The sequence below is a fragment of the Rhinoderma darwinii genome, chromosome 7 (genome assembly GCF_050947455.1).
Source record: "Rhinoderma darwinii isolate aRhiDar2 chromosome 7, aRhiDar2.hap1, whole genome shotgun sequence".
NCBI classification, from domain to species: Eukaryota; Metazoa; Chordata; class Amphibia; order Anura; family Rhinodermatidae; genus Rhinoderma; species Rhinoderma darwinii.
Genome location: NC_134693.1, coordinates 62,686,285 through 62,702,287, shown reverse-complemented (window position 1 = coordinate 62,702,287; position 16,003 = coordinate 62,686,285). Strand labels below are relative to the sequence as shown.

The window sequence follows — 16,003 nt, the reverse complement described above, 5'->3', positions numbered from 1 at the left end:
GTCAGACGGATTTGACTCTGAGCAGGATTCCGCAGGCTTCAATATACTGTACATACAGAGATCGTTTTAAAAATGGCCCCAAAACATGTCCGTAGGCTTTAAATTGGCTTTCCCACCATAGCATATTCTGTGGTTATGCTATAAATGTCTATGTCTGTGAATATGCCAAAAATCAGTAAATGCGGTCAATAGGTGAAAAAAAAAAAAAGAAACTAAACCATGTATCCAGGACTGTTGGTGCATAGTATAGATACAGCTGAGAAGTGGATACCATTTTATCCAGTCTAGGCAATGATCTCTGAGCTAAATAGTCTGGACTCCAGACTGATACATTGCAGCAAACTATCAGAGATTTGTGAAGCTGCTGTGGATGTACTTCTCTCACAGTGCATTGCCTAGACTGGATAAAGTGCTATACACTCGTCAGCTAGGAGCATGACTGTACAGGTTTGCAGCATCTGAATGTAAACAAGAATGTTCTCATTCACGGACCGCAAAAATATCTTGGAAACAGTGAGGAACCGAAGCATAAGGCCTCATACACACGACTGTTTTCGTCAAGTGTCCGATCTAATTTTTTGTAACCGATAACTCACTGACACAATCATTTCTATGGCCCCATGCACACGACCATGGTTTTCACGGATCCGTGGGACCGAGCCGCAAAACTCAGAGCAGGTCCTATTCCTGTCCATGTTTGTGGCGGTCTCAACCATTCAAGTGCATGGCGAAGTAAAAACCACGGACAGCACACGGAGGTCATCCTTTGTGGACAATTCATAGACGAGACAAAACATTGTACTGCAATTGCAAACTGACTGGCATGAAAACGAAGTGATGCAAAGTGATACTGGATAAATTCAAAGGCACAGATAGGACCTCATCCCACATATAGTGTTCTACATGCACACAATAAGCAACAGTTTTTAGCTTGAAATCAAGTAGTTATCTAGCGCTAGCATTTAATGTCTGGCCAGCCAGAAAACCTCAGGATATCAAGACATGATATGATACAAGACAAACCGAGAAAAACGCAGTCCCTGCTCCGATAGAACTATGGTTAGGATACAGATACTGTAAGAGCAGGGCTGCGAGACACTAGAGGCCCATTTATACGGGCCAATTATCGGGTAAACCAGTGTTCACAGAACGCTCTTTCCCGACCATTGCCCTGTGTAAACAGGTCAACCACCAGCCGATGAACAAGCAAACTCTCACTCACTCATCGGCTGATTCTATCGTTTATGCAGCCGAAAAAATATTATCGTTGTCTGCAGCCCAACTTCCTGTGTAAACAGGGAGACGTGCTGCCGATATGATAGAAACGTATAGGGACTAGCAATCGGAGTAACCTACATAGCTCCTTGTCAAAGTAGCAATCGAGCGCCGATCAACGAGCTGTCTCGTTGATGGGCGCTCGATTACATGGCCCACGTTGGAGGACCCTGAAAAACAATTGAGAAAACTAGTAAAGTTTTGTTTTAAACACTGCCAATTTATTAGGAGAGCAACTGATAAAGTTACACAAGAGTGCATTGAATTGACAAATTGTTTTAACCAATACAATAAAAAGAAAGTAAACGTGCTTCGCCAAGGGAGAACAATGTGTATGATACAGTATACTAAAAAATTAAATGGCCGAAACAACTCTAATTCACTTTTGTTTGCAGGTTGAAACTTGTCCTTTATAAATCGACGTGAACGTCTCATTTACATTCTTGAAGAAAAGAACATTCCATTGTAAACGTTTACTCCTTAAGATAATGTAAGGATATTAGAGCTGCTAGAAGAACAATGGCTGTTGCCATTAGGAGTCCTGTATGAAAAGAGAACGCAAACATAGCGATTATTGGGGACAAGTCAATGATCGTACAACACAACAAAAAACTAAATACCCCCAATATTACATAAGGCGTGTGTAGCAAAAATGTAACCAAAGAGATCAACACTCCATGCTTGAAAACTTAGCTTAGATACCCACCTGGATATTTTTAAGAGGCACTCATATCTTTTATGCAGGCAGTGGAGTTCAAAAGGGGTCCCAATATTTTTACAAATATTGGGTATACAAACGAGCACGACATGTTGTTAACCCTTGTAGCCTACACTATAGACCAGGGGTCTCAAGCACGCGGCCCCTGGGGCTGTCATCTGCGGCCCGCGGGACACAGAGCCGCTAGTATCGGCTCTGCTCCGAGACTCTGGAATTCCCTGACATCGCTGTCCACATATGAACAGCGATGTCTGGGGCTTCCCCAGAGCCGGAGTCCCGAGCAGAGCGCTGGTGTCGGCTCTGCTCCGGGACTCTGTGGAATTCCCTGACATCGCTGTCCACATATGAACAGCGATGTCTGGGGCTTCCCCAGAGCCGGAGTCCCGAGCAGAGCGCTGGTGTCGGCTCTGCTCTGGGACTCTGTGGAATCTATGGACAGTGTGTCAGGGTCTTCCCCAGAGCGGAGTCCCGGGCAGAGCGCTATTATCGGCTCTGCTCCGGGACTCTGGGGAAGCCTCTGACATCGCTGTCCATACATCGACAATGATGTCAGGGGCTTCCCCAGAGCAGGAGTCCCAGTGATGTCAGGAGCACAGCTGGAGTCCCAGGAAGAGCCTACTAGCGCTCTGCCTGGGACTCCAGCTCTGGGCAAGCCCCTGACATCACTGGGGCAGCCCCTACAGAGGGCTCTGGGGCAGCCTCTACAGAGGGCTCTGGGGCAGCCTCTACAGAGGGCTCTGGGGCAGCCTCTACAGAGGGCACTGGGGCAGCCTCTACAGAGGGCACTGTGGCGTTATCTACAAGTGGGTGTGTGACAGTATCTGAAGAGGACACTAGCATTATCTAGGGGTGTGTTGCATTATCTACAGAGGGCACTGTGGCCTTATCTACAGAGGGCACTGTGGCCTTATCTAGGGGTGTGTTGCATTATCCACAGAGGGCACTGTGGCAGCATCCACAGAGGGCACTGTGGCAGCATCCACAGAGGGCACTGCGGCAGCATCCACAGAGGGCACTGCGGCAGCATCCACAGAGGGCACTGCGGCAGCATCCACAGAGGGCACTGCGGCAGCATCCACAGAGGGCACTGCGGCAGCATCCACAGAGGGCACTGCGGCAGCATCCACAGAGGGCACTGCGGCAGCATCCACAGAGGGCACTGCGACAGCATCCACAGAGGGCACTGCGACAGCATCCACAGAGGGCACTGCGACACTATCTAAAAAGGGGCTGCCCAATCTTGACATGTGTGCTAACTGAGCCGCCGGACTGCATTTAGCGACACTTCAACTGGAAAGCTGGATTGTTGAAATAAGCACGTGGAGAAATATCTCAAATTTTAAACCTAGCGGTATTATTATAGTAATGTAGTATTATTATTCTAGTAATGTAGTGTTATAGTAGTTCAAATAACTAATTGATTAACAATAATTTTGTATTGTATCAAATTTGAAAGTAATGCGGCCCGTCAACTTCCCATTTTTTCTATATGCGGCCCACTTATCCGGCCGAGTTTGAGACCCCTGCTATAGACTGAGACAGTCCAGAGTTGTGATCTCATTAAACGTGGCTGCATGGAGGTGCTTGTTTGGCCATATGGATGTGTACATGGGAAATGTGGATGTGCATGTCTTTGGGAAAGCTGTGTGTATTAAAGCACAAGTAGACAGCTTACCCACGTTTCGTTGATAGAACAATATTGATAATTGGCGATCACTTATTACATCTAATGTCAAGTTGACTAGTAATGTACTACCTCCTCCTAACCAGTCATACTTCACAGTAGAGTGAGAAACTATGCTTATTTTTTCCCCATATCTGAAGAGTTGACATGCCAAGATCCAAATGGAACATGTGAAATAATTAAATTCTTTGAGTAAAAGGGTAAAAAAATTAATAAATAATAATAATAACATTACTATTTCTGATTGTTTGACACGGTTTAGCCAATATGAATTGTTCAGAATTTTAAAGCAAAAATATAGGACAGGCTTGAAATCTTAAACTCATGCGAACAATTCTGCAAAAGCTTTAACCCCTTAAGGACACGGCCAATTTTGGCCTTGAGGACAGAGCAATTTTTTTTACATTTCCCATCTTTGCATCCCGACGCTCATAACTCTTATTTTTTGTACGACGTAGTTGTATGAGACTTTGTTTTTTGCGGGACGAGTTGTACTTTATGTAGGTACCATTTTTTGGTACAAATACATTATCGTTTAATTTCTATAAATTTTTATCTTGGCGAATATGCAGAAAAAAAGCAGTTCCGCTGCAGTTTTAATATTATTTTTTTTACACCATACACCGATCATCATAAATAATGTTATACATTTGTTGTACAGGTTGTTACAGTCGTGGCGATACCAAATATGTCTATATTATTTCATGTTTTGGGACTTATATTTTAAAAAGTTTATGTATTATAAAAAAAATGTGTGTTTCTGTGTATTTTTTTTGCTTTTTATTTATTTATTTATCATTAATTTTTTTTTACATTCATTTAACTTTTTTTTTTAATCCCATAAAGGGATTTATCATTTAGATTTTTATTTTGTAACTAATGTACTGGCATATATCTATATGCCAGTACATTAGCCTGTGTACTGATTGTACACAGGCAGTTGTTAGGACATACCTCAGTATGACCTAACAGGAAATATGTTCAGACAGCCCTGGGATCCTTCAATGGACCCTGGGCTGTCTGGCCATATGAGTTGTGGGCTTTGATCGCGTCACAGTTATATTCTGTGACGCGATCAATGTGCAGTCCCCCCTCTTTGAACGCCGCGATCAGCTTTCATCGCGGCGTTCAAAGGGTTAACGGCGGAGAGAAGATGTTTCTCTCCTCTCCGCTGTCAGAGCGGGGCCGTGGCTGTGTATTACAGCCGTTGCCCCGCTCTCGATAGCGTGCACAGACGCGCGCAGGGACGGCTGTCACACAGGACGAGTATGCTCGTCCTAATGCGCAAAGTGCACGCCGCTCAGGCGAGCATACTCGTCCTGTGTCGGCAACCAGTTAAACAATGTGTATAGAAACAAAATATCTAAAAACATCACATACCCATATTCTGATGAAATTTTGTAGATCCGTCCTTTTTCAATGGTTGTGTTTCTTCATTTGAAGGAATATCGGGTTTATACGAATCATAATGAGGTTGATGTTCATTCTCTTTAATGAAGGAGATGAATAGATCTTACTTAAAACACTATACAAAAATAAAACAGGTTTTACATAATGTTTTCTCTTTACACATTCTAAATGAAATAGATTCCCGAGTTCCTCAGTCAAATCCCAAGTGTTCTTCCAATTCCCTCTCCGAAGGTTCACCTAATGTGTTCAGTGCTGGATAGAAGCCACTTTTAGTGCGCAGATTGTTATTGGCTGTGAAAAACACCCAAGAATCCCACTTCTGTCCGTGTACTAGAGGATTCGAGAGGTGGGTCTGAGATACTGAGCATGTGTGTCCATTGGTATTAAATACATTAGGTGGGCTTTCTCTGAGGGCATTAGAAGAGCAGTAGGGGATGCCATAACAAATATGTAATAGCAATATCTAGATTCCAATATCAATTTAAAAAAAAATATGTTTTGTCTGGTCTAACAGAGATATTAAATATTTAATCATGGGGCAACCTCTTCAAAGAAGATATTTACAGTACTTGTTGCACTCGACCAGTATTCAGGATACAATATCGGTAAGGCAGTACAACTCTCTCCATGTAGCATCCACCATTAAATCGCCTGATTCGATTGTCTGTGTAGTATGACAGTAATCTGTTTTGGTACCACAAAGATCGGCGTTAGGGCCAATTCTTTTTTATTTTTTTGTTAATTAAATTGTGGATGGGACTTAAGAACTTTTTGCTAAAGTTAAAAAAACTTTGTAGGATACTAAAAACTTAGCTTGATTGTAAAATATGACAAAGACCAGATAATACGACAGCATAGGCAAAACAATGACAGATAAAATGTAAACTTTTGAATTGTAAAGTATTGCACCTAGGGCAGAGTAATATTATTAACGCATATACATTAAATGGAATATAACTGGGGATAACAGAAACAGAGAAGGACCTGAGTATTCTAGTTACAAATAAACCAATTCAGTATTTCCCATTAGAGACATTTAAGATATGTCAGATAGATGCATGTCCCACCTCTGGGACCCGCACCCATCTCCGGAACAGGGCCCCTAAACCCCGTTCTGCGCTTTGGCTGAACCAGGTGAATTCCAGCCATGAAAAAGGTTATATGGTCGGGAGCTACGAAAAGAGAGCAGCTCGCTGAGCTACTCTGTTTCCATAAGTTCCATAGAACTGAATAGTAGTTACTGAAACAGCGTAGCTCACATGCTACGCTGCTTCCATAACTAACATTCACTACAATGAGAGCTACGGAAACCGCGTAGCTCAGCGAGCTACGCTGTTTTCGTAACTCCCGACAACATAACCAGGAATTGGCCGGGAGGCAGCGAGAGCAGGCAAAGGTAGAACAGGGTTTAGGGGGCCCCGTTCTAAAGATATGTGCGGGTCCCAGAGGTGGGACCTGCAGCTATCGGACATTTATGAAATATCCTGTGGATACGTCATAAAGGTCTCTCATGGGAAAACCCCTTTGATTTTGCATATGCTGCTTGACATACTTAAATAGGATTTCAGAGTGTATAAAAAGAGAATAAACCTGTGATCCCAATTTAATATTGCACCTCCATAAATCCCTTTTAAGACTACAGCCCAAATATGGGATTCAGTTTTGGGCTCCACTTTGTAAAAAAGGATATGAGAGAGCTGAAGAGCATTCAAAGGCAGGCAACTAGATTGTTCGATGGGATGCTATGCTTACAATGAGAGGCTAGAAAAACCACTTGTTAGGGCCCATTCACACGAGCGTGAATAATGTGTGTGTGTGCTGGGCATGGAAATCACGCGCAGCACACGGACCCATTGATTGCAATGGCGCCGTTCACACATGCATGAGTTTTCACGCAGCGAGAGTCCGCTGCGTGAATCTCACTGTATGTCCTATATTGGTGCATCACATCGATTGAAAAAAAACAACAAAAACGTGAATTGCAAGTGCGTGAAAAACGCATGCCACTCGCAAGGCACACTAATGCATAACGCAACACACACGAACCAGATTCAAGCGTGTTTTTCACGAGCCTGAATCTGAGAGGCTCGTGTGAATGTAGCCTTAAAGAGGCTCTGTCACCAGATTTTGCAACCCCTATCTGCTATTGCAGCAGATAGGCGCTGCAATGTAGATTACAGTAACGTTTTTATTTTTAAAAAACGAGCATTTTTGGCCAAGTTATGACCATTTTCGTATTTATGCAAATGAGGCTTGCAAAAGTACAACTGGGCGTGTTTAAAAGTAAAAGTACAACTGGGCGTGTATTATGTCACTCACAGGTCCTGCATCGTGTCGGCACCAGAGGCTACAGTTGATTCTGCAGCAGCATTAGCATTTGCAGGTAAGTAGCTACATCGTCTTACCTGCAAACGCCGATGCTGCTGCAGAATCATCTGTAGCCTGTGTCCTCGCTCGTCTGACACGATGCAGGACCTGTGAGTGACGTCACAGCGTGATCTCTCGAGAACACGGCTGTGTCTGCACTGCCAGAAGCTGGGCGTTGTGAAGAGAAGTGGATGATACTTCTATACACAACGCCCAGCTAGTAAAAGTAGTAAACACGCCCCGATGTACGCACATAATACACGCCCAGTTGGACTTTTACTTCTCAACACGCCCAGTTGTACTTTTGCAAGCCTCATTTGCATAAATACGAAAATGGTCATAACTTGGCCAAAAATGCTCGTTTTTTAAAAATAAAAACATTACTGTAATCTACATTGCAGTGCCTATCTGCTGCAATAGGAGATAGGGGTTGCAAAATCTGGTGACAGAGCCTCTTTAAGCTTGGAAAAAATACACCTTAGAGGTGATCTTATTAACACGAATAAATATATGTGTGTGCTCATTACAAAAAACTGAACAAAGGACCAGACATCAATATAGGAAAGGGTTCTTTACAGTCAGAGTAGTTAAACTATGGAAATTCCCAACCCAAGTGCTTCTCAAACTATTAAACGTGTCTCACTAGTGAGATACCCCCAGTTGTTGCTGAAGCGAAGCTGTGGATGCAATTTTGACAAGAGTGATCAAATGCTGTGTAGGTCTTTCCTACGCTGCAACAATCTCTGGTTTAGTGACATAATTGACTCCTTTAGTAGTTATTTTGTTATTCTGGACTTAGGAGACTAATGAAAGATAAATAGAAACAACATTTTAATTTTGGCATACACAACCAAATCACACACAGTGGAACGACTGTCACCCCTCTCATCCCTCCACATTTGACAAATATAACATTTTGTAATGTGGATGTGGGACATATGAATTTACTAACTTGAGCCACTGGGGTAGAGTCAGGTTATATAGCTTCCAAGCTATAATTATGATTTTATGCGCGCAAAAAGGCAGAAAACTAAATCAAAACTAGTGTCCTATATGTAGAACAATGAGGGTGTCTAAAACACGCAGGAGACATGCTTGGGGAGACTAGGGAAATCAAAATGAGTTTTCAGGAACAAAGGGACAGACAAGCAAAAAGGGTGTCACTTTGCTGCAGGACCACACAGCATATAGCAAAAAAAAAAAAAAACAAAACACACATGCTTATTATTATTACCAAACAATTTTTAACCTTATAGGTGTATAATAGACTTTGCGTAAAAATTTTAACTGGATCAAAATGTCACGAGCAATAACCACTGAAGATAGGAAATAGTCCACATCCTCCTAGTCCTCTCTGGAGAGTTCAACTGTCCGTTTACGGAGGGCTTTCTCAAATGGCTTGACATCACTGGACTGAAGAAGGCTGTAGAGGCAGGTAAGTGGCTTAGTTAAATCAGGTGTACGGAGAAAAATTTTTAAACTACATCTAGTAAGGGAAATCGTAGAGATCCAAGCTCTGCATGAATGGTGTGGCAGAGCTGCACATATCTGAAAAAACCTGAAGCAGGAATCTGATATGTTTCCTGTAAATCTTGAAAAGAAGGAAAGCCATCTGAATTTCGGAAAATTTGTTCAAGATATTTTATTCCGTAAGATGCCCAGAAACTCATACCAAAATGCTTATAAAAGGTGAGGACATTTTGGATTAAGCCTTGTGGGAGATCTGAGTGAAATTGGGCCAGGGATGCCTTTCAGTTTTTTCCAGCCCATTGTTACAACTCTAATACAGATGTGTTCTTCCTTACCTTTCCTCATATCTCAACATATCCGGAGATGTGTGGTGTAACATGACCAGCTTTAAAAACATAACAAAACATGATTTTACAATACTCTATCATGAGTTGTCTATGCTATGTGTGTATGTGTGGTCGTCTAGTGGTTGTCATGTGAATTGCAGCCTGCCAGTGGTTTTGCTAGCATGTCACAATAATGTATTGAATTTGTTTCATGAGAAATAAAAGTCCTTAACCAAATTCGAACACATCTGTAGGTAAGATGGTAGGAACCTTTGGGGATTTACCGAAAAAAATGAAATTGCAAGGCCTTTATATGAGCCGCATATTCGGTAGTGGCTGCATTACTAAGTTCCTTATCCAGCCCCCAACGTGCCTACAATAGCAGGGAGGCCAAAAAAATAGTGATATAAAATCAGGGCCCGCTAGTTCCCCCTGTTTTTTTGGGAGCTTATAGAATAGACTGAACCTCTGGGGTTTAACCTGCCAGTAGATTGAACGGAGTATACGGTCCGTCTAAAAAAAATGGTAGTGTCAGAGAGATGGGGCAGTTATAAAAAAGGTAAAAAAAAAAAGGTGGGTAAGGTTATAAATAATCTAGCAATGAATGATGTATAATTGATTGGAGAAAAGTTGAACTTAATGGACGTGTCTTTGATTTCGGTCAGGTGCAGTGCTTTTGCAGAGACCTTGTGTGGATCCAAAAGTCAGCAAAAACAATATCATCTCGCTAGAACACTGACAGTTGCGTGTATATCTGGGAGCTAACGATATATTTGGTTTTGTTAATCCAGAGTTACCATGACAACAATGCATTTAGATTATCACCCCTTCTAAACTCTACTAAGTAGTGAAGTTTTAGGCTCTGAAACCTCAAGCAATCACATCTCAGCATGGACGGTAAAACGGTGTTCACATTTTTAATGCACACCTGTGGGTCTTATGTCCTGGTCTCCTGCCTCAATTCACATTGGCTCTCTAATGTAACACATTTGTAGTATATTTTATGGTTTCAACTTATTTTCTGCTTGGTTATATTCCACTGTAGAAAAACATCCCCTATTGCTGTCAGTAAGTGATCTGATACGGATAGTGTATATTCTAACTTTATATTTCTTCTAATGAAAGTGTGAACGCCCAGGACAATCTGCCTCAATACCACATGCACACATTATGTTCTTCAGGGCATGAATATTTATGTCGTTTGATTACCATATATCTTTAAAACTTAATTTAACTATAAACAGAGAATTATTATTTTATGCAATTTCTAGAGCACCAACGTATTATGCAGGCGTTCACAAATATTTATGAATGGGTCTCAGCTGTAAAACTGGAGTAAAAGTGTCCTAAAAACTCAGGAGACGTATACCATACTTATCAAACACCAGTCTTACATTCTTGAAAAAAAAGAGGGCACTGGACGTCCACGGAAGACAAAATTGGTGGATGATCGCGGAAACCTTTCCATGGTGAAGAAGAACCCCTTCACAATATCTACCCAAGTGAATAACACTCTCCTGGAAGTAGGTGTAACAGTATCTAAGTCTACCATAAGAAGACTTCATGAGAGGAAATACAGAGGGTTCACCACAAGGTGCAAACCATTAATCAGCCTCAAAAATAGAAAAGGCCAGATTAGACTTTGCCAAACAACATGTAAAGAAGGCGCCCAGTTCTGGAACAGCATGAAACTAAGATCAACCTGTACCAGAATGATGGGAGGAAGAAAGTATGAAAAAGGCTTGGAATGGCTCATGATCCAAAGCACACCACATCCTCTGTAAAACATGGTGGAGGCAGTGTGATGGCATGGGCATGCATGGCTGCTAAAGACACTGGGTCACTAGTGTTTATTGATGATGTGACCGAGGACAGAAGCAGCCGGATGAATTCTGAAGTGTTCAGGGATAAACTTTCTGCTCAGATTCAACCAAATGCAGCAAGGTTGATTGGACGTCGCTGCACAGTACAGATGATCAATGACCAAAACATACTGAGAAAGCAACCCAGGAGTTTTTTTTTAAGACAAAGAAGTGGAATATTGTGCAATGGCCAAGTCAATCACCAGATCTCAATCCGATCGAGCTGCATTTCACTTGCTTAAGACAAAACTTAAGGCAGAAAGACCCACAAACAAGCAACAACTGAAGACGCTGCAGTAAAGGCCTGGCAAAGCATCATAAAGGAGGAAACCCAGCGTTTGGGGATGTCCATGGGTTCCAGACTTCAGGCAGTCATTGCCTGCAAAGAATTCTCTACAAAGTATTTAAAAATAACATTTTATTTACGATAAAGTTAATTTGTCCAATTACTTTTGAGCCCCTGAAATGAGGAGGCTGTGTAGAAAAATGGTTGCAATTCCTCAACGTTTCACAGGATTTAATTTTTTTTTTAAATTAGTTTTATTCAAAATATTGCAAACAAAGTATTATGGCAATTGGATAATAAATTATAATAGTAATAGCAATGTGAGCATAAAGAGTAAAATCAGGAAGAGTATACATATATACATAGCTAGCAAATACAATTTATCCAGTCGCCAAATCATACAATGAAATACAAGGATACTGTTAAGGATCTGCCAGGCACAGCTCCTGTATCTACGCCCATAGGTAATCAGTCTGCACCTGCTTCTATGTCTGTGAGACTGACTGCATCTTCCACCACTCAGGATGGCAGGCTTAGGAGTGGGAGAGCCTATCACAGCCTGGCCAGACGGAGCTAGCTCCCGCCCTCTGTCTATTTATACCTGCCTTTCCTGTTCCTCCTTGCTTGTGATTCTTCTCGTTTGGTTTCCTGGCCTTGCTGCAGCTTCTGAACTATTTGACCCTGCTTCATGTTGACCCTGGCTTACTGACTACTCTCCTGCTCTGCGTTTGGTACCTCGTACACTCCTGGTTTGACTCGGCTCGTTCACCACTCTTGTTACTCACGGTGTTGCCGTGGGCAACTGCCCCTTTTCCCTTGCTTCTGTGTACCCTTGTCTGTCGTGCACTTATTGAGCGTAGGGACTGTCGCCCAGTTGTGCCCCGTCGCCTAGGGCGGGTCGTTGCAAGTAGGCAGGGACTGAGTGGCGGGTAGATTAGGGCTCACTTGTCTGTTTCCTTACCCCCATCATTACAGATATATACAAAATAATTTCTTAGTTGCTAAAAGTAAACAAGTGAACAGAACTAGTCGCCTATGTCACATTTCAAAGCACTCAAGGAATTCATGTCTCAGCTCATTAAGAAGTCGAGGAATTAAAGTGGAATTACAGAGAGGAATTCATTATTAGTTATGTCAAAGGTAGTTAACCACTGACCCCAGATCTTATGAAATTTGTTAGGGCACCCTCGGTGATAATATACTAGTTGCTCATAGCTAAGGACAGTATTAATAAGTGACTTCCATGATGATACTGATGGAGCAGTATCTGCCATCCAGTGCATGGCTGTAATTTTTCTAGCTAGAAATAAAGATTCTTTCTAAAAAATACAAGTGTGATGTGTCCATTGTTCCTCATCTATGAGACCCAATAAGGCAATGTTTGGGGTATATAATAGAGGGCATGGTAACATTGGTGTAATAGTGTCGTGTACCGGTTTCCAAAATTCTGAAATAAATAAACATTCCCAAATGAGATGCCAAAAGTCTGCCTCTGGTTGATAACATCTATGGCAAGCACATGTGTGAATTCTACCCGTTCTATGTAAATCACACAGGGGTGAGAGAAGTCTGGTGTATAATATATAACTGAATGAGCTTATTATTTATTCACAGGATATTTTTGTTCAACTCCTTGAATTAAACCTGAAAGTCTACACTTCAATTGCATCTCTGTTGTTTCATTTCAAATCCAATGTGGTGGCACGCAGAGCCCAAATCATGAGGATTGTGTCACTGTCCAAATAATTCTGGACCTAACTTCAATTCCTTGAAAGTCTGTATAATTGGGTGTGTGTGGTGGTGGTGGGGTGCTCAGTCTCCACCGTGGGCTCATATCCCCTACTAAAAATCCTGACAACCGATTGCAGAGGCTTCCAGTAACCCCTGTCCATGATCAGCTTGAGACAGAGGTATCTGCAATCTGAGCTACATATGTCAAAACAATAGACACCTCTTTTAAGCACTTGAAAGTGAGAACTTTGTACATCCTTAATAGCTTACACAGCATACCCCGTAGCACGGGACAGCAACCATCGGCACTCCAGCTGTTGTGAAACTACAATGTCCAGCGTGCCCTGACAGCCCTTGGCTGGAATAATAAGATCTCTGGCAGTCAGTGCATGCTGGGAGTTGTAGTTTCACAACATATGGAGTGCCGAAGCTTGCGGACTCCTGCCCTTTTGTGATATTTTGAGACCAATACTCTAGACAAATAACAGAAGAGATATGAAAAACTGACAGGTCAATGAAGGTATGTTTACACCTCTCCAGAAGTTGGGCCCTGTTCACATCTGTATTTGGATTTCTATTGTTCTGCTCAGACAGAGGAGCAGAACGACGAAAATGACGGAAACACATGCTCTGTTGAACAACTAAGACAACCGGCGCCCCGACGGAACCCATTGACTTTAATGGGTTCCATCAGGGTGTCCGTGGATTTACCAGAAATAATAGCACAGCATGATGCGCTACTTTTTCCGTTATTTTTGGTGGAATCTGCGACGGAGGCCACTGACGGAGCCTCCAACACAGATGTGAACTGGACCCTACTTTTTCATGTCCAGTAAGAATAAAGTGGATTTTAAATAACTTCATAGTACATTTTTCCATATTAAACATCAAGTTTACATGTAAAAGTAAATTCCATTTGGAAAAATAACAACATTCTGACAGCTGTGTTATGAAATACATCTGAACCATTTACACATAAACCACAGGAATACTAATGCTTACATTAGGCAGATTTAACAGATCACGCACAAGCAAGTCAGTCTGGATACCTTTCTAATTAATGCAAACTTTCCACAGGATGTTGGTTTTATACCCACTCTACGTGCATAGCAAATGCGTTAATAGTCAATGACTTTCCCTCGTTCTTACAATATTTGCAGTGTTGGTATTATACAAATCCATACACAGGAGAGGAACCAGTGGCGTGTACTCAGCCTGATCATTTGAGTCGATGCGGATGTTCAGAAACTTGTTCTCTAGCATCTTTGATCAATCAAGTGCAAATTTAACTAGCAGATCAAAATGTATGATCTGTTCGATCACGGTCTACGTTATAAACCCTATTGCTCAAAACCTTTATACAGTGGGAGGTCCATACACTTTCTAGCATATATGACTGGTGGCTGCTTAATGAGTCAGTGAAAAGCCGTAAGACTCCAGAAAAGTTCAGGAGAAAGACTATACAGTACTGTTGATTCCAAAATATGAGCTACTGGTTCTAAGAAGAACCAAATCAGTAATCACACTAACAATATACTGTATTTTTCGGACGGTAAGATGCACCTGACCATAGCACGCACCTGGGTATTAGACAATAGGAAAAAAATATTCCATACTAATTCAAATTTCCCTGGTGGTTTAAGGAAGTGGACGGGTTAAACTCTGGTCACAGAGCGGAGGGACCAAATACAGCATCAGCTATACAGGCTATGTCCATCATCATGTCATGGTGAGAAATAAAATATATAATACCAAAATTGTGGGGCAGTATAGCAAGAAGCTGCGGAAAGGAGTACTGGGAGTATTCCCCTTTATCGGAGTCATCCATAGAATACAATAGTTCGTTCAGATTATTTATGTATATTTTTCTGTAGAAAAGTGATGGTCCCCACTGTATGTAAATCAGCTTTACAGCAATAATATGAAAACGAATGAGTAAAAGCACTTTGGAGCTGCTGTTGCTGTAGAGCTGCTGTTTGCATGCAGTGAGGAGACTTTCACTATACGGCTTAGTAGTTACAGAAAGCCACCTCCACCAAGATTGGGAATATCCCATAGGGTTAGCAACTTGGTAATACGAGGGACTACTTGTGAGACGGCTGCGGCCATAGCCGGATTGCTGATCTGGCAGATGGGCCAAGCGCTGGACTCCAATAATGACCATGTGTGAATGTCCAAGCACCTCACCAGCCCAAGCAAAGAGGGTCGTCACTGTGCACAAAGGGGTTTCAGTAAAGTTAGTTTCTGCGGCAGAAGGAAAAGGCTAGTCAGGAGAAAACAATGTCAGAGGGCAGAGCATAGAGGAAGGAGGCGGATAAATTAAGCGGAATTCCGTGATCAGGCATAGAGCGCTTTCCCCATCATTAAGGAAATGTAAGGGGGGACCCTTGACTGCAGACTATAAGACACAGGGACTTATTAGCAAGATTTATTCTTATGGTCCACAAAATACGGTATGTAAATGCTTCTGCTGTAATAAGAGCTAATGAATCAGCTTCAGCTTTATACAGAAAAGTGCCATAATGTAGGAAAACCTTTTGGACAGCAAATAACCCAACTAGGCAACCAGGTTATTTGTCATATGCTACATCTCTTTAGCCACGTTGTGCCATTTAGGTTGACACTGCGTTCAGTGGGTACGTTCGGCGAATATTAAAAAAATAGGGTATATGCCAATCGTATCCATAGCCTATGATGAGCCAGGCAAAGGCCAAGAGAAAAACAAAACAAGAAAAAACACGGGACTTTTTATAGCTTAGTTAGGGTTGGGGTTAAAGAGGCTCTGTCACTAGTTTAGTAATGCCCAATCTCCAAGCTAATCTAATAGGCGCTATCACACTGATAATGCTAGTTAAAATTGTGTCCCAAAATGTT

General features: G+C 42.0%; 1 protein-coding gene across 6 annotated transcripts in view; it reads right to left on the bottom strand.

The window, feature by feature from the left end:
• Window positions 1–1,474: 1,474 nt before the first annotated feature.
• ODR4 (odr-4 GPCR localization factor homolog) overlaps window positions 1,475–16,003 on the bottom strand; it is a 75,209-nt gene continuing 60,680 nt past the window's right edge. For 4 of the 6 annotated variants that reach the window (XM_075833456.1, XM_075833458.1, XM_075833454.1 and 1 more), the window contains 2 exons: window positions 5,058–5,165; window positions 1,475–1,816 (listed from right to left, as the gene is read on the bottom strand). In XM_075833456.1, the coding sequence (XP_075689571.1) occupies window positions 1,749–1,816; window positions 5,058–5,165 (176 nt within the window). In that variant the 3' untranslated portion in view covers window positions 1,475–1,748. Of the gene's footprint in view, window positions 1,817–5,057; window positions 5,203–8,708; window positions 8,878–16,003 lie in introns of those variants that run through there. The other 2 variants (XM_075833459.1, XM_075833457.1) reach the window with 2 other exon arrangements.